The 24,183-nt window shown below is 40.9% G+C and overlaps 2 protein-coding genes across 2 annotated transcripts; both read right to left on the reverse strand.

Annotated features, from left to right (window-relative positions):
- Positions 1–87: 87 nt before the first annotated feature.
- On the reverse strand, positions 88–19,811 carry LOC131975275 (mucin-4-like). The gene is made up of 8 exons (XM_059337902.1): positions 19,687–19,811; positions 18,663–18,728; positions 16,267–16,358; positions 15,960–16,086; positions 13,856–14,080; positions 13,624–13,702; positions 1,981–7,526; positions 88–1,885 (listed from the first exon to the last, which is right to left on the reverse strand). The coding sequence occupies exons 1-8, from the start codon at positions 19,778–19,780 to the stop codon at positions 1,878–1,880; spliced, it is 6,237 nt and encodes a 2,078-aa protein (XP_059193885.1). The 5' UTR covers positions 19,781–19,811; the 3' UTR covers positions 88–1,877.
- On the reverse strand, positions 8,044–13,420 carry LOC131975284 (ligand-dependent nuclear receptor corepressor-like protein). The gene has a single exon (XM_059337914.1). It carries the CDS (start codon positions 12,693–12,695, stop codon positions 11,658–11,660), a length of 1,038 nt encoding a protein of 345 aa, XP_059193897.1. The 5' UTR covers positions 12,696–13,420; the 3' UTR covers positions 8,044–11,657.
- Positions 19,812–24,183: the final 4,372 nt, after the last annotated feature.

The following is a 24,183-nucleotide window of genomic DNA, read 5'->3' on the forward strand; positions in this document are numbered from 1 at the left end:
GGGAAATTTCAATTCCACTGGCTTGTTACAGCCCTGATACTCCAGTCTTACATTTCACGGTCTACTATAAATCATGCTGCTCGCTGGTTGTTTTTTAAAAAGTCTTTATTGTTCCAATCACAGACACCTCTTTGTTGCATCTGTAATGGACAGTATAAAAACACATGATAAAGAAAATATACAACAGATGTTTAGCACCAGGTTTTTCAACAGAACGCCGATCACAAGACTGGGCCGCCCCACATCCCTCATGTTGAAATTGCAACCATAGTGACACACATACAAGGGGGTAGTCAGACACACAATACACACTACAGATTTAAGTTTTGACCTACAGCCAGACATCTTGGATCTACCTGCCCTCTAGCATGATAATGATCCAAGTTTAGTGTTAACTGATCATCTTTCTGGCCTTGTCTATCACACGGTTGATAAGGAAAAAAGAGCAGTAGGCCAAGCTGCGCCCCAGTGGAGGTAGGCGACTGCTAAAAACAGAAACTCTAGGGAAACAGCAACACATTCCCCACCTGCATTTAAACAGTAAATAATGCTATTATATTTATAATCAAAACAATTTAATGCTATTATAACAATTAAGTTATTTTTCTGCTTCATTGAGGGGAGCAAAGCAGGCGGGAAAAAAACAGTTTGTATAGCAATATCCTTTAAGATCACATCACATGGCTATGGAAACAACTGAAGTAACATCCCAGGCCATTGGTACTTGTGTACATCCATTCGTCTGTCAGCAATAAAATAATTACTACATACTGATAAATCATCTGGGTTTGTATTGCACCAAATAGACTCTAGTTTTACAGTAGGGTTTGGTAGTGGGACATGGGATGTGCAAAATATGGGGGAGCAATCTGTGTAGTGGGATTAATAATCTCAGATGGAATAGTGCAAGAAGTAGATCTGACACCAACATACAGTTTCTGCTTTGGGTGAAAACAAGAAGACAATCACATAGAGATAAGTGAATTAAAACAAGACAGATTCCACAAACCAACAATCAGATTCTACTTTCTACAACTGCATAATGCCATTTTCTTCATCACTTCACATAAACATCTACATTTTGTGGCACTGAATATGTAATCACTTAGAACATGTATGGTGGGGTTAAGTGCAGTCTGGTGCCAAGACCTGCAGATCGTTTGAAGACATTACTGTGGTTCAATACACAATTTTATAGTGGGGGCCCACACACAGATATTTGATTGGGATAAAGATGGGGCTTGGTTGATACAAGATTCCTTCATTCACACCATGTTTTTGGCTACTGGCTTGCAATACAACAGTGACTGAAGCATCAACGAAAAATACTGCAAACAAGGCTCGGATTTAGAGAATGTCATTAAATTTCAATATACTTATGTCAAATCTTAAAATGTATTAAATTAGCAATAAGGAATTCAAACAGTGGTAAAGTCAGGGTGACTACACTTAAAACATTTTTTTTGGGGGGGGGGGGGGGGGGGACTAAATTGTGGTTTACAATAATTATCGGGAAAACAAGTGCTGGCCTTGATAATGAGGTATGTTTTGGGGGAGATGGCACTGTCTTTATGCAGTCAAGCTTTGCCTTTCCTTCTAATACAGCCACTCTGATGTTATGATTTGATCTACGATACGCGCTCAGAAAGACAAAGGCAAGTCGACAATTAAAAAAAACAAAAACATTTCTGTACATACATATCCATGGATAAAAATAGTGCAACATCAAGCTTTTGTTAAGTTAGACTGCTACATAATTGCTGAGTGTAAGACTGAACCATAGGGGGATGGTCAGTCCACGTGGTCAGCTCAATGTCCAAAGGCACCACGTTAAACCACAGTCCCTTTCCCAGGAAGGAGGAGGCTTCATGCTTCATTTAGTTTTCTGTTAGAAAAGAAAAAGGACAAGTTGACTTTGTGATGATTTGAAATTGAAGTTTAAAAGAAGTTGATAATCAATAAAATAAGAACAGTAGTTACCAAACACGAAGTCGCACCATCTCGGCCCGGTCAGGCCCCTCATTCGCGATTGTCTCAACATCTTCGCTGGTGGTGGTTGCGGTGGTTCAGTAGACACAACCCCAGGACTTTTGTATTTTCTTTTCTGCCTCCCCAATGGCATCTTGTCCTGCCCCTGGACTGATTTAGGTGCAGAACCTGCTAGCTCTCTTGAGGCAGTGCTCCTTTTTCTTTGAGTTTTCACAGCTTTAACAACTCCTACCAGTTCTCTCTCCCTTCCTGCAAAGAGGTATGCAGAAGGTGACCCGTCATCCAGTGTCACAGTACAGGAGTCCCACTCTTCCTCAGTTGATTCATTATCTGGAGAGTTGATCTTCCTCAGAAACACTCTGCATTCCTTCAGTGTCTCAGGACTCCAGGCTTTAGAGCAGAGGTTCTGCTCTTTGAGTTCATCCACAGGCTCCTGAGTTTGGTCAACAGAACTGGTGGTAGAACTGTTCTCCAAACGGTTAGATAACTGATCTTTTGCTGATCTGTGTAATGATTTTCGTTTTGGTTGTAGTCCAGTCACTAAATGTCCATTCGAACAACTAGTAGCCACTTTTATGTTTCTCTTATTCTTCTGCCTCTGCCACCTCTCCCTTTCTTTTCGGGTTAGGAACCTTGTCCTTGCTCTAAATAGAGCGATCTGGTATTTGCCACATACTCTACTTCTCCACCGTTGGGCTTCTTGATTGAGCCTGCCTCTTGCAAACCTGGAAGTGAAAAGTTGCCGCCTAATTTTATGTGTTGATAGGGGTGCCTCATTCCTCTTCCTCAACCTTTGTTGTGCCTGTTGATGCTGCAAAGGACTTTTTGGCACAATTTTGGCAAATTTCTTGATGTGTTTGCGGAGTCGCTCTGCCTGAGGACTGTGACAAACATTCTTCTTATTGACAGAACGGGGGAAGTGCATAACTTCGTAAGGATTACGGGAGCTCGACTTCTTCACAATAGCCAGAGATTGTGTTTCTGTGCTCTGCATAAACCAGGAGCAGAGCTGCTGCATGCTACAGGACCTTGGATGGTTAGGAGGACAGTCAAACAGTGTTCGAACCACAGAGGAATGTTTTGACTTTCTGGTAAGTGAACTGTTGCCTTTAGTACCTAGTTTTGAGTTAAGGGCAGTTTCTCTTCCTGGGTTCTCCACAGTGTTTGAGACCCAAGTATCAGAGATGAATCGTATTCGCCTGGCAAGCTCGTGGCTCATAGTCTTCTCCTCGGCTGATGCTGCCCACCACCTTAGCGTCTCTTTTGGAGTAAAGATAGAGTCGACAGACACACCTGCATATCTGCTCAGGTCTTGAGAGATGTTCTTCTTCTCTACTCCACAGAGCCTTCTTTTCTCCCTTGAAGTCTCTACACCACTTTGTTGCTCCTCCTGTTTTCTTTCATTGCTGGCCTTGTTCAACAGAAGTTGTTTGGAGCGTCGTAGCAGAGCATTACTGTGACTGTATGATCTAGAGGTTGAGGTAGCAACAGCGTGCAGAAAATGGATCGAGGGCTTTCGCACTCTCATTGAGTGACGCACTGCTACAGACTTATTTGGCAGTTTGTCTTTACTTTCATCATTCGTTTCTATCCCTTCCTCTGTTTCACTGCTTTTTGTTTCCATCCCTTCTTTTTGACTGCTTTTCCTTATTGACTGACAACTGATTGTCCAGGGCTCTTTGGCAGATTTGAATTCGGGTAGAAGTACTTTTTTATGAATTAGTGATTCAGGAGACTGACGAGTATCTTTATTTATCTGAATTTTGCGCTGCCGAGGTGACACTGTGGTTACTGTGACTGAGATCCCAGAGATTTTAACCTTTGCAGGTCTACCTGGTTTCCTTGAGGGTGCAGAATCATCCCGCTTCTGACACTTAATGTTACTGCTGGATTGTGGGGCAGACTCTTTTATAGGGCTGACAAAATTTAATTCCTCAGATAATTCTGTTGAGGCTGTCTTGATACTACCTGAGCTGGTCCTAGAGTTGTGCATTAAAATGCCCAAGTCACTTTTAAGGCCCACTGCTTGCCAAGCATCATGGAATTCCGTTTGCAGCTGGTCAAAGCCCTCAGACACCATTCGTTTGTTTCTCCTGGAACGGCCATACACTACTGTTATTTTAAGATTCTTGTTTCCATTCTCCTCAGCATCAGATGCTGTAGCAGATTTTCCATTTACAGTTTTTGCCCCCATTTCTGAATCAACAACTTTCTCCTTGCGTGGTCGACCAATTGGCCTCTTTGCCTTTTGCTCAAGTTGTGGTCCCAGCTTCTTTGGCCGACCAGGACGCCTTTTTGGAGTGGTTTCGTGGAAGGATGCCGAGTCACCTGGTGACCTCTGGCTCTCAGCTCCGGCTACACGCTTAGTTGGAGTACATTCACCTGATCTCCTGGAACCTATTTTTGGTGATGACGTGGCTGACCTAGGTGAAGAAACAGACTTGGCTGGTGAAGAGGACGACTTGGGTGAAGAAACAGACTTGGCCGGAGAAGACGCTGACTTGGGTGAAGAAACAGACTTGGCTGGTGAAGAGGCCGACTTGGGTGAAGAAACAGACTTGGCCGGAGAAGACGCTGACTTGGGTGAAGAAATAGACTTGGCTGGTGAAGAGGCCGACTTGGGAGAATAAGCAGACTTGGCTGGCGAAGAAGCGGACTTGGCTGGTGAAGATGCCAACTTGGGAGATGAAGAAGCCGACTTGGGAGATGAAGAAGCCAACTTGGGAGATGAAGAAGCTGACTTGGGTGAATAAGCAGACTTGGCTGGCGAAGAAGAAGACTTGGCTGGCGAAGAAGAAGACTTGGCTGCCAAACGGGGTGACTTGGGTGATGAAGCAGATCTTGCAGGTGAGGTAGTAGACTTTAGTGGTGAAGAAAGAGACTCCGTTCTCTGGCTTTTGTGTTTTTTCAGTGACCCTGACCATGATGACTCTACACATGGGTCAAAGGGTACCTGTGCACTAGAACCAGAAGATGCTGATTTGAGACTGTATCTGACTCCTTCCTTATCCTTTACTGGTGATACAAACATGAGCTTTATTGGACTAGTGTACTGGACTTGGTAGTTGGGAGAGCGCTCAACACAGGTTGCAGACTTCTTGGTGACATCCATATTTGATGAGTCATGGGGAGTTCTTGAAACTATCCTCGAGTCCTGTAGTCTTTTTGGAGATGACCGTAGCCTCCCAAAAGGTTTGGCAGCAGAGTTGCTGTCATCTTTCTTACTGTCCGACTTCTGTTTAGTAGGAATCTTCTCTTTGGCAGCCCTAGTTTGTGGAAAGACCTGGTTTGTGGAATGACCTTTTGACTCTGTTGGCCCACAATCCTCTCTATGTGTTGTTTCAAAGGTTTCTGTGTGCTCAGGTGATGGCAGAGGGGCTTCACTTCTTGATTCAAGCGGGGTGACCTCAGCATCTGAATCTTTGGATGGGGCATCCAGGGCACTAGATGTCAAATCATTGTGCTTCTGTGTTCCCTGACTAAAGATGTTTTCAGAGAAGCATGCAACATAGAACATCTTTCTGGGCTCTGTGACATAGGAAGAAAAACGCTGTGGAGGCACTATATTTCTCCTGGATCTTCTTCCGTCCTTGGAGTGCTGTGATTGACATTTCTGCCAGTGTCTAATAGGACCATGGCAACCTTTACCTTTACCTGGTCTACTGTCACTGTCAGAGCCTTGACCTGATAGGGCTTCTTCATGGTTCCTATCACTTTCAGCACCACTACCCATACCATCTTCTTTATAGGGCCTGCTGCTCTTTTTTGCTGGGGGTGCAGTCACTGTCATCACATGTGTTTGTCGACGGTCACCCTTTGTGCCTTGTTTGCCATACTTGCTCTGTTGATCAAGGGTCGGTGTTTGAGTGGCTGAAGGTATAAGATCTTTTTCCTCACTGGATATTTCCCTTTCTTTCTCCTCTGCTTTAATGATCCGAACTTCATCTGTTATTATGACTGTCTGTATCTCCTCTTTTATTTCATCATGTTCTGCAATGAGACTGTTAATTGGACCCTCCCTATCTATATGATTCTCTACAGGCTCTAAAGCTACCTCCATTTCCCTTTTAGACTCTTCTTTAACTAGGTCTGAATCTGATGAAGTGGGTGATGTTCTGACAGTAACATCTTTCAATCTCGCTCTCTTTGCTAGTGGTACCTTTCTCCTACTGTAAGACTGGTCAAACATGGCAAGCTCTCGTTTAATTTGTAAGGTTTGCCTCCTGGTTGTAGCATCATCAGCAGGTGTTGCTATAGCAGCAAGGACTTCTTGGCGACGTCTGGAGCGGGTATTAGGTGACTTGGGCTCTTTGCTATCGTGGCGATTGAACAGCTCACTGAGACTGTAGTCACTAGCACTGCCTGTGTGAAGCACTGTGGTGATTATTTCAGTCAAATGGGCATCAGCCTGAAACCGCAGGTTCTGACCGGTTGAGGAACACTGTGGTTGCTCCTTTTCAGAGACATTACTTGCTGTGGAAATGAGAGGCGGGTCCTTCTCGATAGGTCTGATTGTCTCCAATTTTTCACTGAAGCGATTTACAACATCTTGCAGTGAAGTCCCACTTGGGTTCTGCTCAGCCTCACTGCTTCTTGGGGTCATACAGTCTCTCTCCTCTTCTGTAGCTGTATTCACATCTGCTTCTTGGTTGCTTGCATTCATAAGATCATCTTTAACCGTTAGGTCAGCTTCTTCCTCTTGTCTGTGGTGAAAAAGGGAGGGTGGCTTTTCATCAGTTTTCTTATTGATGTCTGAGGGGATAGGGGACAGAGGAGGAGGAGAGGGGCTCTGCTCTCTCTTCAGGACAGGACAAGGAGGATCCCCATCTCCAACCCTCTGTTCAACTGTGACCTGCGTCAGGCAAGCATGGATTGAATAACAGGGACAAGAGTGGGGGTTGTGTTGGTTACAGCAGATCGATGAGGAAGGGCATAAACTAGAGGATGGAGTGCACAGTGAAGGGGATTTGGATAACGATGGAGAGGATGCAAATGAACCCACTATATTGCTGATAGGACCTACAGCCAGGCTTTGGCAGGAAATGCAGTGCAGCCTCTTGGGGCACATAACAGTGTAGGTTTCCATCCTGCACCTCTGCACACAGCAGTAGCTTGAGCCCAGAGAAACATCACTTTTACAGTCTGTTAAAGGGTAGTGATGGATGCTACAATGGGACTTGGTGTCTCCTGGATGATACAATGTGCTGCCATGACCTTGATGATCACAATCAATTAAAGGGTAGCATGGCCTGCTTTTATGGGCTTTACATTTACTAAATGGGACTGCATTAGGGGTAACAATATCCTGTGGGTTCACGCCACAGTGACAGCAGTGAGATTCAGTTTGACCTACAGGTCTGTGATTAAGGAACAACAGCAATTTTTCCTGGTGTGCCTGCTTCAGGATCTGGTAGAGTAAGGAACGATGTGCTGAGCAGAGCGAGCTGAGAACAGCACCCAATGCAGAACTCTGGTGACATTTAGTCCCTCGATGTCCCAGATCTCCCAATTCTTCCACAAATGATGGCAGCAGGGAGCTATAGGCAAAAAAAATAAAAAGATTGTGGAGTTTTACTCATTGCTTAGCCCAGTTTAGAAAAACACACAGATTAACTAACAGGTCTGACTGAGTTTTGAACAACACTATTAATTTTTCATGTTTTATTGTCTTAATGCCATCATGGTCTGGTATACGATTTCCACTTCATCATTATATGAAGATTCTGTAATCCTCCAGCCTATTAAATGAGGAAAATGTTTTCATATTTTAGAGGCAGTTTCAAAATACAGTGGCAGACAGCTATTCATAGCACTCCAAATTTCTCTATGCACACTTATAGCAAACAATGCTATTACCCTTCTGTCAATTAACTTTCCAATTTTAGACCGGCAGCATGTACCAATTGCCACTGCATTGTCTGGCTTTGCGAATGTCATTAGAATTACAGAAATAAACATTTGGAAACCCAAACATTGTGCTTGCACTATGCTGCACACACAGCCACTTTATGCAAGGGTGGTTTGAATTATGTTCGTTAAATAATGACAGGAAACTGATTAGAGAACTGTTTTATTGATGAGTTGCTGAAGGCAAACCATAACATTCTGCTAAAAGCAGAAGGAACGATTGTAGAACGCTTAAACCAAAATGTTTTTCTTTAACAGCACTTCCACCAACAAACCTAACAGCTCAGAAAAAAAAGTCTAATATTGAAATCAACTAAATGAGGTCCTGTGAGTGATTCATTTCACTATAAAAACAAGTAATTGATTTTAATATTAAAACATTTGCTTAAGTGTTTGATAATGGATGATATTTCCATCAATTTAAGTCCAGCCCTTGTCAGGGTTTAACTGGACCGGATGCAGTGTAGGAGTGTTACATTCTGTAGTGTTGCTGTTGAGTTTGTTATGATAACCAAATTCCTTTTTTTTTTTAAATCACCTTAATAATTTTAATCTTAACATAAGCACTAAACAACCACGATAGTCAAGGGTGTCATTTTAGGACTAAATAAATTATACGGGCTAACATTTAAAAGCGTTCATGCAGCAATACACGTTTCACATTGCATCAAAGTGCCCCATTACAAATCAAGAACTACAACAATCAAACTATTAAAATCACAGTTTTGAAGCACAATCAATAAATAAGTATGCAGCAACAACACAAAAAGGATTTCTACAATAAAATGCTTGTTATAAATCATAGTGCAATAATTGATTTATGCATAAATAGCAGATTAGTCATTTCAAAGAATTACCAGCAGTTCAGTCCAAAAACATACTATGCCTTAAGCTTTAAGTCTGAAAACAAGCCCAGGTGTGTACTGCAATTAAACTTTCACAATGAAATACTTTTTCTATTTCTCAAGGAGGTGTTTGGGCTTGTTTACAAACTGGCCCATTGATATAAATAGCAGATCATTCCCAGAGTAGAGACATCTTGCTGCACTATGCTGTAGCCCCAGACACAGGCACTGTGCACTGATAACAGCGGAGACATTCAGGAGCGGAGACATCAGTTTTTGTATAGTTGCCAAGTTACAAAAGGTTGAAATGCCAAACAATATGACCAAAAAAGCTTTAAAAAATTAAATACTTTTACAATTAGCCTTCAAACTACAAATAACAGATACAAAGATAATCAACTAGGACAAACACTTGAACCAAGAATCTGCTTCCTGGTGCAAGTTAAGAACATGGCAGATCTCCCGTAATTGCCACAGGGCAGAATTAAAACCATTTAAAAAAATTATTTCACAACAAAATGGCTGGATAAGTGTATAATCATTTACTTGAAAAAGTTTAAGTGTTGTTGATGGCAATATATTTACACCTATGAATAGTTGCATGAGAGACAAACAGCTCAGAAATGTTCCTAAGATAATAAGAGCTCACACCCCAGCAGATTCAGTATCATAACACAGAGGCCTTGATGTGAAATCTGACACTATAGGCAGATAAAGTTCAGAGGTATATGTGGCAACGAGGTTAGAGAGAGAGAGAGAGAGAGAGAGACAGGCAGGCAGGCTGACATCACAGCAAAACAAATTGAAGCAGCTTTGTGTGGGTAACCCTGAACTGCTGCTTTGGTAGTAGCACTGTCAATGGAAAAAGTCCCATCTCAGAGGCAGACATGAGTGTAGACGCAACATTTAGCCTTTCCCCCAGACACAAACAAAGAAGCCTGTAAGACTTGCACTGAATCAAGTCATTGTCACACCAAAATCTACTGTAACCTCCAGTAGCCTCCAGTACACAATCAACAACATTTAACCCTATCCATGCACTAAATCCTAATCTGCAGTCTACATTGTGTATGCTTTACACACATTGCAATGCATACCGCCTTTGAATTAGGGGAATAAGGCTTCTTTGTTGTAGCTACGCCTCTTTGTGCCAGGGAAACCATCCAGTAGAGTAACGTTTTAAGCAGCAGTCATGTATGAGGTTTACAGTAATACAGCTACAGTAGCAGAATTAGTAAATATCTGTGATAATAAAAGAACATCTTTTACAAACAGTACACATACACAATAACTTACATTTCCCAAGCTTATCAGTGCACATTTTAAAACATGCTGCACAGTTGCATTCCAACTACACTCAATACAATGTTCAGACTAGCTTGCACAAATAGAGAGGAGAACTATGGGACTGGGGACACAAAATGGCTTTCTTAAGCTAATCTCTTCAACAAAAACTCATAATGAAGATGTAGCCACCACAGCAGTTTATACTGTACAATCTCCCTGTTTATAGAGGTGTCTAACAATAGCAATGAGTTTTTAATCTGTTACAATGGCTCTAAGTCACTTCAGTAGCCTAGGTAAAAATACCCAGAGAGAGATAGAAAGCTGCAAATGACAATCATCAACGCTCCATTAAGAAGGAGCTTTAAGAATTGAATCAAACCTGAATAACCTAATAACCTAACAGCTAGCAAACATGAGAGTCACACTTTATTTCTTAGCTCTAGGAGGTCCACATACTGTGTTTCTCATACTTGGTCCTGGGCGATTTGGTGAATAACAATCAATGTCAGTTTTTCTCTTTGAAGAAAAAAACAAATCATAATGACATAAAAACAAAGATGAGAACTTCCTGAAGGTCTTTAAGGATAATGCGTGTGTCATATTATATTGTTATTACCAACAAATCCCCTAATAAGACCAAAACAAACTGATTTATCCTTGAAAGTATGGTCTTTGTATCCACAGAGTCATAAAGTGTATATTAACTCCTGTGCCAAAGAAATCTATTGTCATCCAAATATTACTGTATGTACATATAATCTTGTGCACAACTGTAAAACAGCAGCACAGGATAATAAGAACAATTGAGTATAAGTAACAGAAAAAAGCAGCAAAGTTTCAGTGATACCTGATCAAAGTTTAAGACAAAAACAACACTTTTTGAGCAGACAAAGTGCACTTCTGTTAAAGGATATTTGGCCAATGAGAGGTTTTCATATATCAGGCTTGGCCACACAGACAACACATGATTGTAGGATAAAATTCCATTTTAGTTTTTGGTCTTTCTGCAGGATTTGTTGATTACTGTAAACATAATATAAAACAAGCCATATCCTTTCAGATCTTTTAGTGTTACGCCAAAAACACCAATTAGTGACAAAGTGTGGCTCGCGGCAATAAATACCTTTTTCTGCGGCTGTGAAGTTTGTTTATGTGTTTCAGGTTGGAAGAAAATCTTTGTTACATAACTTACAGGACTCTGTTTCGGTTTGATTGGCTGCAGATATTATCTGGCCACACTCCACTGCAGAATCTGCATGCAACTCAAAGTGGCTCCTGCAACTTTCCATAGAGACTACATGGCAGCTTGTCACAGCCCACACTTTGCCACTGCTTTGTGTGATTTTGGCATTAGGGAAAAAAACGGAAGCTACGAGGTGTTTGAGCACAACTGACTCCTGTAAAATGCTGTACCTCGTAGCTGCTTTAATCAGAGTCCAGGACAAAGCTAGAGAAATACAGCTAAAAGTATGACTGTCACATTACAGACACAGTTAAAAGACCTGAATATCAATATCCATATACTTTGTAAAGGCATGTGTTGTGTTTAAACAAGTGTCTCCAGAAAACATGTATCTTGTCAGAGGTGATGAGTTCAAGTGTTGAGGAGTTCTAGAGGCGTTTTGTGGTCTAGAACATCTTTGCGTCAGCAGCTGAGGCAAGAGTCCCTGAGTTAGTGGAACCCGTCATGGAACCAGAACCAGACGAGTTGGAATTGGATGAACCAAAGTTGGCAGATTTCTTCTTGGGCGGGTTCTTGAGTGTTCCAGTACGCTCTTTGACTTTGTATTCCAGTGTGCTATGGGGCACCCCATAAACCCCTTGGGCCTTGGACACACTCATGCGACCTCCCATCACCATAGTGATGGCCTCCTCCAACAGTTCATGGTCGTACTGGCGGTACCTGCCACGTTTCTTTCTTGGTTGCTTGTCTTTGTCTCGGCCACCTGCCCCATCTTCTGAATCATCCAGTGAGGATCCGCGTGGTCCCAGGCGATGAGGTGACTGGTTGGCACTGCCTGGACAGCCATGTGGTAAGAAAGGAGGTCTGAGTTTGAAGAGAGACGAAGGTCTTGCAGTAGCTGTCGATGAACTAGCAGTAGCCTCTGTTGAGGTACGTTGATGTAGGTTTTCAGCCATGCTGCCATTCTCAGCTGAGATTGACCGGTTATGGTCAGATATGGAGCGGACCTGAGGAATACGCAGGGACGTGGGTGGATCCAGACTGGGAGTGGGGCTTGGTGGGGGCTGGAGAGCATCCCTGAGCTGGGGAAAGGAATGGGGGAGGGTTTTCAGTTGACCACTCGGCTGATAAAAGGTAAGAGAGGATGAAGGGAAACTCAAGTCTCCATTCTCCTCTGCAGCTCCTCCGATTTCTGCCTGCTCTGCCCAAGCCGCCACCTTCTGCAGAACAAGACGGGCTTCACCGCCCAACATTGATGACATCACATTGTATGATGTCACTTCATCCCTGAAATCTTTGCTTCCTGGTGCAAGTTGATGGATCATCCCCAGCCTTCCCTCAGCCCAGCTGTCCAGACCTCGCCTCAGGGTTTGAAGGGGTATGCCATAAAGCAACGCAGCACGCTGCTCCTGCAGCCTCCCTGAACGTATATCCTTCAAAGCCTTGGACAGCAACCCCTCAGACAGCTCCAAGCTCCTCTCCATGTACTCCTCCTTCTGCCTGCGCTGCCTCCTAGGGATGGGAGGACCAAACAGCAGGGTCAGGATGGAGATGATGGAGGGGGTTTGATTTTGGCATAGGGGACAGGGGGGGGTGCAGAGCGAGGGGTCCACTCCTTTATGCCTTGTGTTGGTAACATCACTGCGACTTATGTTTCATGTCTGTCTGTTCTCACACACTGTTGTTGTGTGTCTCTCACGCACACACATTCTTAGTGTGTGAGGCAAAGCCTCTTCACGTCCAGGTGGGACAGTCTGTGAATGGCTGGGGTTACTTTGGCGCTCACACACAACCCTTGGAAGTTTTGTGATATCCTTCAGTGAGAGTCCTACATGCTTCAAGGTTGAATAATCAAACTCATAACCGGATCAGTAAAAAAGGAGGTAAAATCATTATGAGGTACTGCAACGTTCTCCTCATTGTACAATCCTGAGCTGGTGGTAAATGTTATAATACGGTGCCATTGCTGTGACGTTACCGCTCAAGAGATAAAAGAGTCAACCCCTTAGAACCAAAACACCAAACACAAGCTAGCTCTTTATAATGACTAACAATGAACTGATCCAATGATCAGGCCAGAGAGATGTCAATTAGTTTACTTAATCAAGCAGCGCTGGTAAAACCAACAGTAATACAAGTGATGCTAACCTTCCAATCCTAGCCATGCTATACACCTTAAAGAAAATGTAGTAGACAATGGTGCTGAACTCAGTTAAAAATGGGGATTTCCTTTCATGCAAAGTAATGTTTTGGTCGTACTGGGCTTGGACAAAAAATGTAATGTAAATGTATTATTGTATTTAATAAGAACCCCCAGTTTTAACTGAAGCAATGTAAAGGTTTCTTTGTGCACTTTGCCAAAGTTGACCAGTAAAATGTATAGCCAGAGACAATCCAAGAAAAAACTCTTACCCTGAGGCTTTGTGATTAGACGATGTTGATGAAGTTGCTGAGCAGGCAGAGTTCCTGTTGGAGAGGTCGAGCACGCCATCTGTTACACGAGGAATTAATGTAAACTGATTAGGGTTTGAGTTACAGTAGTTTGGTACCTTCAGTGGACATCAATGTTATAGTCTTAAATCTTTGGAAGCTGGAAACATTTATGTATTTGCTTTAAATTCACAGTGTTTGATGCTTTCCCTACCTGGGTCACTTTCACTCTCTTTCTCCTCCCCAGTGCGGCTCACGGTGAGGTCCAGAGGGGTATCTGATGTTTGTGGCAAAGGTGATGAGGTCCTTGTTGTAACACCATTTGCACTGGTGTGGAGTAGGCACTTGGACGCATATTCCAAGGCAAACTGACGTATCATCTTCTTCATTAGCTCCTGGACAACCGGAGGGATGTTGGAATCACAGCCCAGGGACACATCTAATGAAGAGGACACAGGTGCAATACAGAAGTAAGGAACAGAATGGATCCAAGGTTTATTTCTGTTCTTTTTATAGGACAAGATAAGAGACGAAATTTGGATTGTCCCCATCATGAATTCTAGTTGAAAAATCAATCAAAATGAGCTTTTAATTTCAATTTTTGAAAACAATAGCAGCATCAATGAAATGGAAAATTTGACCACATAGCCTTTGGTCTGTACATTCCAGAAAACTATGGCACTTATATGACACTTTATACAATGTAGCCTATCTTTTTAAAGAAAAAAACAAAACAAAATGTAAATGACAGTTGTTAGAGCATAAACCAATGATTTGTTGATCTTTATGAATCAAGACTCAATAGTCTAACAATGCAGAAAACAAAACAGGAAAAAACAAAACAAATCATGGATTTGAAAAGTCATTAAACCCCTGCAAAGAATTGCAATTAATAATTTTAACGTGTATTTTTAATCATTTTATGCCACTCGTTTTTTGCTTTGCAACTAGTCCCTAAATTCCTATTGATAATTTCAATATTTGCTCCATAAAATTATGTGATCATTAGCAAAGCAGTGTCAAATAGTTTGCTGAAACAATGTTCCACCTCTCGTTGATAGATTTATTTTAAGTATCTTGTTCTAAAACTGTTGTGCAGCCTGAAAAAATGGTTCAAGACAATTAATAAATGTAGTTTTTTTCCCGAACACAATACCAGTTCCTGCTTAAGCTGCCAGTTTGCGGTTGGGAGGCACAGGGAAGACGTTGTCTTTGTCTCCAAGGCTCCAGTCGATGCTCACTTCTGGGTTACAGTGTTGCTGTTATAAATGCAGAGACAACTTTACCGCTGATTTCTTCTCTGCTCTGATTACATCCACCATCACTGTCTTTCTTGTCTCCACACAGTCACTACGCTCGTACTGAGCCATTCCTGAAACTCCACCATAACTTGCCCCAGAGCTGTCAAACACACTGCTGCACCCGACTCTACACTATAAATCAAGAGTCCTTATTGGCACCATCTTGCTTCGTAAGCAAATAATACTCAGCTCATTTGAGCTGTAACTAAAGAACCAGAAGATCCGGTCTAACAGCAGTAACATTGAGACAACTCTCTTTTACCTCGTTTTTCTTTCCACAATTTATTTACCTGGCAGATGGAAACTCATTAATCAGTTTCTAGCTTTGCTACATTTGAAACGCATTTGAAACTTTAGCTTTAAATTGCTTTGATTGTGGAATCCGATGATTCTGCAAAATGATCCTGGTCACCTCAAATAATTGTAATCAAGCAATAAAACGTTGGCAGCAAAAGCAACAAGTGTTTGCAAAATGCCATTAAATTACAGGACGCAATTATTGGGTGATGTACTAGAAGTATTTATAGTTAGAAATACATCTTATGTATTCCAACTTTAAAATCCAGGTAGGGGTGAGCAATATGACGATTTATGCAGTCAGATGATACAGATTTGACAACGCACAGAGATTGTGCAATACCATTTATACCGTAGTAATTCCACCTGGTATTAGGCTACTATAGGCAATGATGGAATTTACTCATCAGGACTGTTTATGGCAATACCAGATTTTTGTATAGTATTTGCATGGATGTGATGTCCTTTTATTTCTTAAGAAAGAATTTGGCTGAATAAGCCACATTCTAGTCTGGTTTTCCATCATAATACTATGGTCATTATCAAATCACTCTCTACTCTGTGATAATTACATGTGCTGTGACACAGGACTTAATCACACTGATTGCGATTATTGTTCCTGCTACTGCTATTCTTCTATTTAGATAACAACTGAATAAGTTGTCATAAGTTGACACATTTGTGCCCTGATCCACGGGGTGGGAAAAACACCTGACTGACCTTTATTGTGAAACACGGCTTGGAGAAACCTGTGTGCTGATTGGCTGCTCTCAGAGATGGTTGGAGCCTGACAGGGAGAGTAATCAGAGGGGGAGGAGAGGGGAGACGTGGCTGCAGGTACTTGATCCTACAAGAAAGGAAAAAAACATTACCTTACTAACGGTTTTCGTTATCATGAATATTGTAATAAAAATATATATTATCTAATATATTATATCAAACAGTTTTAACAACAATCAACAGCAAGATAAAGACAAAATAAAAGGACAATGTGTGGATGATCTTGATGAAACAATCCTACACTTACACTGCTGAGTTTGTCCAGGGGAAGGTTGCAGAATGAACATTGAGAACAACTTGATTCAGGGGACCAATCACCCACCTCTTCAGGTTCACAGTCTGAAGGAGACAATAACATAACCAGGCATTAATAAAGGAGGGTACATCAATGATCAAGTAACCGCCTACTGTGGTCACAATACAGAATTTAAATAGAGGCAGTAGTGGTTTCCAAAGTGCATCATCAAACCAATTATATGCCAACAGAAAACCTTACGTACTGCTGGCAAATTTGTATGATACAATGATTTATTTTGTCAAATTGTCTAACACTAAAATGACAAAATATCCCCCAAGGATACAGAGAAGCTTCAGCCCAGATTTTGCTATACGATTTACAGCAGGTAACACTTAATACAAAGCTTGAGCACTTGAGACCCTACAGACAGGTATGCTGGATCTTAAACAGTTATTAAATCTATAAATGGTTTCTCACTTACAGAAATTGCATAATGATATACAGTACAAGCCAAAAGTTTGGACACACCTTCTCATTCAATGCGTTTTTTTTTATTTTCATGACTATTTACATTGTAGATTCTCACTGAAGGCATCAAAACTATGAATGAACACATCCGGAATTATGTACTTAACAAAAAAAGTGTGAAATAACTGAAAACATGTCTTGTATTTTAGATTCCTCAAAGTAGCCACCCATTGCTTACTAGAATATAAGACATGTTTTCAGTTATTTCACACTTTTTGTTAAGTACATAATTCTACATGTGTTCATTAATAGTTTTGATGAATTTACAATGTCAATAGTCATGAAAATAAAGGAAACGCATTGAATGAGAAGGTGCGTCCAAACTTTTGGCCTGTACTGTACATGTATGTAATTGCTTTGACATACACGAGGATAAATTTGGCTGAACTGATATTTAGATCAGTAGTCTTAAAATTCGACAATGTAAAACTGTACAGGAAAAAAAAATACAAAAGGTCCCTCGAACAGTGTTTTAGTTCCCATCAGGAAATTCATCATGGCTTCCAGGTCTCTATCACACATCATCAGATTATGTCCATGTCTAGCCTCACTCAAACTCCAGATGGCACTGCTGGCTGCATTGAGAACAACAGATGGTGACAAGCAAGCTGTGTCTTTTAGCTGCTTGTGCAAGTGCTCCTGGCCTGTTATAGAAAGCTGCAAACTAATGGAGATAGTAGAGCTACTGCAGAGTAAATATCGAAGGCGTTCATTTATGCCTTTCAGATGCGATGGATAAAGTTCCAATGATCCAATACTCTACATGTCAAGAGGATTTGATATTTATTATGAATTAGCTGTGATTCAATTTGGAATTCATGTCATATTTTATATTATTTACAATTAATTTACATTACCTATTTCTGGATTAGGAGTGTGTGGATTAGGATTTGTGAACACATCTTAATCCAGCATTTTCATCAATTCTATAATACATTATAGTTCAATTTATAATCTTTAACAAGGATATATTTGGGGCTAGTATACTGTGTATCACTAGTGGTCTGTCTCTTTTTGCCTTGGATCCAAATTTGGTACCATGCTGCCTTCTTAAATGAGTAGCAAGGTTGGTGGTGCCACTGGTAGATATGACACAACTGCATGTATTGTACACTGCAACGGTTCCTTTTGTTTTCTGTTAAGTCCAAAGTACCATTAAATTTGGGACACTGGACTGGCTAGTAGCACATTGTACAGAGTGCAACTTGACATTTTCTCCAATGGGGAGAGACTCTTCTGGAAGTTGCTGACATGAAGGTGATGTATTACAGGACTCAGCAGGTGAGGGGTGGGTTACACAGACATGTACAAAGGAGATTAGTTTAGAGGTTATGCTGGCGTATCTTCAAACCTAAAATAGAATTCTGTTACATACCAGATAACCTTTTTAAGCACTAGTGTCTGTGTTCTTACCAAGGTCAGGTGGACTATGAAGCTTTCTTTAATGTAAAAATTGAAGTCTTGGATCATCTAATAATCCAAGTGGAATCATTGCATATAGGAATGTCGAAATTCTATATTTGTCAGTCCAATTTGAAAAATAATATGGGTAATAGTATATGCCAACCCAGAAACCTGAATGTCAAACACAGTACTGATACATGTTTACAGTTGCTCACTCCCACGATACACGATCCTGCTGCAATAGAAACTCACTGTGTAACAATCCATGTCTGAAAATATTCAACAACAAACTAACTAAACTAAATATTTGTGACATATCTCAAAAAGACTAATGTTGTCAGAAAAGAGAGAAATGCATTATTGCTTTCTGAAATTTCATTTTTTGTTGAAAGGTAATGTAAAATATGCCTATGATTACACAAAGGCGTTTTATAATGAATTTATCTTTTTTTAATGAACACACAGAAACCCACCATCAAATAAATTGAGGTCCGTCAGCAGCAGTGGGCCATAGATTCCCTCCAGAATGCTTTCAAACCCTGCGAGACAAAATAAACAGGAACAATCCTTCAGTACTGACGTAAACAAGATATGCATGTTGGATGTGCTTGACATTTGGCCGATGTATGCTCTAACATTTTTAGGCGTCTACCCATCGATCTATGCGTGTGCCAAACTAGACCAGTTTGACGGCAACAACATATTAAGTGCAAAGCTATAACCATTTGTCACCAACACCTGTACTGTTTTATAGAGTCCATATAATCATGTGACAAACAACACAAACAATAAATATGATTTTCTTATTTGTAGCAACATAAATAATCCGATTTGTATTATGGGTTTTTGTGCTTTCTTAGTTTAATTTAGCTGTGCATAAACGTTACACGAAGGAACCCCACTTAGCTTCGGCTGAGCTAGCCTAAGGTTACCGGCTTCTGTAGCATTAAAAAAAAAGTGTTCAAAATAGCAAACGGTACAAGGAAAACCGTTACCCGAGACCGCTGAAATGTATGCTTTTCTTATATAGCACTGACATTAGCAGACCTAACGTAGCAACAATCCCCTCCCCCAAAATAACATCAACAGCGCTAATGTTAGCATAGCATGTTAGCAGGGCATTAGCATAGCCAGCATATAATATGTCAATAAACACATTTAGCAACCGTTGTAACGGTCGGCTCGTTTCAAAATATTTGATACGCCTTAATCCTAGATGAACTATATCTCCTCAGTCATATAATCAGATCTGACAGAGCTGTTACCGGTGAGTAGCCAGCTAGCATAGAGAGAGACAAAGAAAAGGAGCCAACTCGACTAGCCAGCTGGTAAATATTAGCCTGACAGCTTAACTTAACCACCTAGCTAGCTACTAGTTAGCTAGCATTAGCTAGCCATCTAACACAGCTAGGGGTAGCGATCCCTCAGCCACCGAGCCTAGTCACTCTGAAACTCCTTGATTTTTTGGCAAAATCTGAAACTGCAAGTGGATCATACCAACGCAGTGTATCAATTTGTGTCGCCAAGAATCAAGTTCCCGCCGAAACCCTTTCCTTTCTGCCGTGCATTTGGTGCACTGCACGGTCGCCATTCTGCGCCTTCCCCCCTCTCTCTCCCTCTCTCCTCTGTGTAGCGACAGGAAGCGGCTGGTTCACCGCTGCAGCAGCTCCCCGCTGCCTCACACTCACTGCCGGCCGCTAGAGGGACAGGCTGCCCCGTGCTGTCTAGAGCCTGAACTATGTTGCAACGTTATCCTTTGTTTAGCAAAATGTTTCATCCATAAGAATAGAGTTATGAAATCATCCCCCAAATTTATTGTCTCCATTAATGAATTCAAATTGTACTTTAAATCTGATATATATATATATATACATATATATATATGATATCTTGAAAAATGTTCCCACTGAAATGAACAGTTAAAAAACTGATTCGAATCCCCCTTATTGAAAACAACATTTAGACTGTTTTATATGTATTTCGTTTTTGTCTATTTATTTTTATTTTATTTCAACTGCTCTGAATTTACAGTATTGATGTTATTATTATAGGTTTTACTGTTGATTGATGGTCACCTAGCATTCTTTCTACACTGCAAGGTATGTACTGTAAAAAACGTGCCAGAAATATTTATTTTGTAATTTTCAATAAAGCATTGAAAAAAGAAAAAGAAAAAAAGTGTTGTCTGGAGCCTGTCATGACTGCCCTGAGCTGGGTCTCACAGATAAAAATGACACCCACTTTCTGCTCATTATACGCTATATAATACAGTGATACATCATTAAAAGCTCACCACAGTACATTCTTTTGGGTGTAAAATCCACACAGAATTAGTGACTACCACATAAATATATATGAAAACATGCTCAGTGTTGCTGCCTGAAAAGCCATTACAAGGATATGGCTTAAACCAGACACTTCTATAGGATGTAATGTATGAAATGTTTGTAATGGAAAGAATCACTTCCTCCCCACACCTTCAAGTAAATTTTGAGGAAATATGGCAAACGTGAAATGTGTGTATTTCCCCAAAATGCCCTTCTTCTTTTGTTTTGTTTTTTTTTTGTTTTGGTTGCTTTGTGTCTTTGTTGTCATTTTGTCTCTTTTCGTTTATTGGTTGATACCTGTGACAAGTGACATTTTGCAGGTGAAATTCAAAGGGGCCCCTGCTCCTGTGCTTGGTAGGTCTGTTGTCATCCATCACACATTACATTTTTTTTAATTTTTATTATTATTATTTTATTTATTTATTTATTTTTATTATATTATACGCGCTTCTGCGCATGCGTAGCTTTCCCCGCTTCTGCGCAGCCTTTCTGCGCATGCGCATTGTCCAGAAAGACCGCGCATGCGCAGAACCGCAAAAAGCCGCGCATGCGCAGAAACGCAGAAAATTAAAAATTACTCATTTTAACTACCTAATAAACTTTTAAGTGGATCAATTTATAAAAATGGGTAATTATTTTCAATGTATCATGTTTTTCATTTTAAATCTTGACCTGAAAAGTAACTAAAGCTGTCAGCTAAATGTACATATGTTACATAAAATGTACATAAAAGTACCTCAAAATTGTACTTTAAGTCCAGTACTTGAGTAAATGTACATAGTTACTTTCCACCATTGCTACCTGCCTTTTCTAACTTATACATATCAGTTAAGAGTCCTCCTTCAGAAACTGTATGAGGATTAAAGGGATAGTTTGTGCATTATTATACAAAACTTGGTACAATTATTGCCAATGCCCTCCTGAGGATAACCCTTTAAGGTTTTATTGATCGGCCCCTAGGTGGCACTGTGGTGGCAGTCTAATTTCATATTTGGTACCGTGGCCACACTATAACACTTAAGGCAAAGAAATTCATAGGGGTGGTATAGACTGGCCCCTGTAACGCACACACCCTGACGGCAGCATGCCCCGACACGCGTGCACTGTGAGGGCCCGTTCAGTACTGCTTGCAGTCCTAGTTCTTATTTATATCCATTTGCAAAAATCTAACTCATCTAGATGTGATCAAACTAGACTGCAAGATTTGTCAGGTTAAGTGTGGTGTTATTAAAAGAGAATGCCTCTTTATAACATATACTCCTCCCCATCTTTGCAATAAGATATGACATGTAAAATCCAGTATAGCCTAGTCAATAATGTCAAAATATATATTCACATGTAAGCCTCCTATGGACTGCTGTATTATATATACGTTGCATATGTGATTGGTAGATCTTGAGAATGTGTTTGCTCTGTAAGTTGTTTTTTTAAAATGAAAGTGTATTTCTCAATGACCTTGATGAAAGCCACTGTGTTGCAAACTCTCCGCTTCATGGTTTGATGTAGTTTGAGGGAAACAGATGGACAAAGTCATGGTTCATTGAACTGCCTAAAGTTGTCTGTTTAATCTGCCTTATGGGTGCATTCATTCCCTAATCCAAACCAAAGTTTGGGGGATTTAAAATGACACAGCTTGGTTCTTACTCTTGTTTAGTGCAAACTCACAAAAAGTGAACTGAATGCTGGGATATTGTATTGTATAATTCAGTGCTGTTTGTAATGGGGTGGCATCCCTGTGAATATTACATGTTACAATGGTAAAATGACAGAAAGATAAGACTAGACACCTTACAGAATAAAATGAAATTTGACAGTTATCAATTACGACTTTTCCATACATGTCCTGGCTCGACTCGGTTCGTCTTGGCCATAGACTGTATAAAATACAGTCTTGGCATGTCAGCCCAGCATGGCAGGGATTTGCATCTCCCTTACAACAGGGCTGCCTGTTTGAAGGTGTGTCTTTAATTGTATATAGGTTAGTTGTCATAGAAACAGAATTAAAACTTTGGATGAAAACATTATTTCATCTGTCTCCTTAAATCTAAATGATTTCTAAGCAGATAGTGACAGTCTGAACGGACTGTCAGCTACTCCTCTAAGCAGCCACATGAGGGCAGCAGAGATCTTTAGGATTTTCAGAATACGTCAATTAAGTCCTTTGTGCATTTAGATATTACAACCCAGATTTAAATAAATTGGGATGCTGTGTAAAACGTAGAAAAAGAGTGCATCAAATTCAGAATGTTTGTATACAAAAACAAAAGTTGGAACATTACTGTCTTTTTACAGTTTTTAATTAAATATAAGTAATAATGAGCAAATTATCACTTTGTGTTTTATTTATGTTTTAGACAATGTCCCAACTTTTTTGAATCAGGGTTGTAGCTTGTATTGACGTGATGATATTGTCTTCATTATCATTCATCCTATTTTCCAAAACCTTATGAATATAGTTTCTTTGTTTATATCCAGTCAACAGGGCAGCCGTGCCCCAGCCCCTTAGGGTCCCTACATGCCCCAGTTTTATTGTGTGCTAATTTGTGAGTAAAATTTTTAATTAATAGCAGATTTAATGGGATTATGCACCACCAAGTCACATCATCCTCTTAGTTAATGGACTTTAAGGTGTCTTGCATTACCTGGAGGCCCTTTCTCAAAAACATGCCACAATATGGCTTTGTAAATACCAGATTTTTCAAAAACATGTTTATTATTTCAGCTGACAGTATGCTTAAATGGCACTTTTACCAAATAGAGTTGTGTTTGATTAAATTACACAAATTGACACAAATCATACCTGGGGTCTGGGAATCCACCATATAGGGGTACAGCCTGGTCTCTGGGGCTATAGACAAAATATAATTTCATTTTAATGTGTATTCTTCTGTCTGCACTGTACTTAGGGGTTCAACAGGGGCCTCCAGCTCGTGTGTGCTCCAGGGCCCCCTTATAGGTCAATCTGGCTATGCATCCTGTAATGCAGAACATCGAAGCTGCATGAGAACAACCACCAGAAGAAGGGTTCATGGAGAGTGTGTGAGTGATTGAGCGAGGGACAGAGGCAGGGAGGCCGATTAGACAACACATGACACAGACTTATAAAGAGCTATGGAGGGCTGTGGAGCAGATAGGCAGATGTGATTGAATGTTGAGCTCAGAGGAGGCAAGTGTCACAGGCCCAGGTGGAATTCGTTGTCACGGTGACTTAGAGCGTGGTTGCCGTGGAGATCGTGATGAAAGACGGCGGCCTGGTGAACGGCACTTCTGGGCCAGAGCGTGACCAACAGCACACAGCCCAATGTGCCCCGGGGACAGACATGATTACGTGCAGGGTCACTGCAATGCTCTGTGAGTGCATTTTGTGTTTATGCCCACATGAGTCTCAGTATGTGTGTGTGTGTTTAAGTGCACGTGTGTTTAAGTAGTGTAACAATGCAGTCTACCTCCAGTGTGATGCCATTTAGTGATCAGAAAATGAGCGGCAGCTTAGCACCAAGGTGGTGGTCCCTGTGCAGCCTCATCAGCAGCCCTGAGGAACTTTTAACACCTCAGCCACCAACATATCCCATTACTGCAACACCACATAGTCCTAACTGCAGTTAGGGCCACTCAGAGGTGTATGCGTGTGTATGCATGTGTGTGTGTGTGTGTGTGTGTGTTTGTG

This window comes from Centropristis striata, chromosome 1 (assembly GCF_030273125.1).
Source record: "Centropristis striata isolate RG_2023a ecotype Rhode Island chromosome 1, C.striata_1.0, whole genome shotgun sequence".
NCBI classification, from domain to species: domain Eukaryota; kingdom Metazoa; phylum Chordata; class Actinopteri; order Perciformes; family Serranidae; genus Centropristis; species Centropristis striata.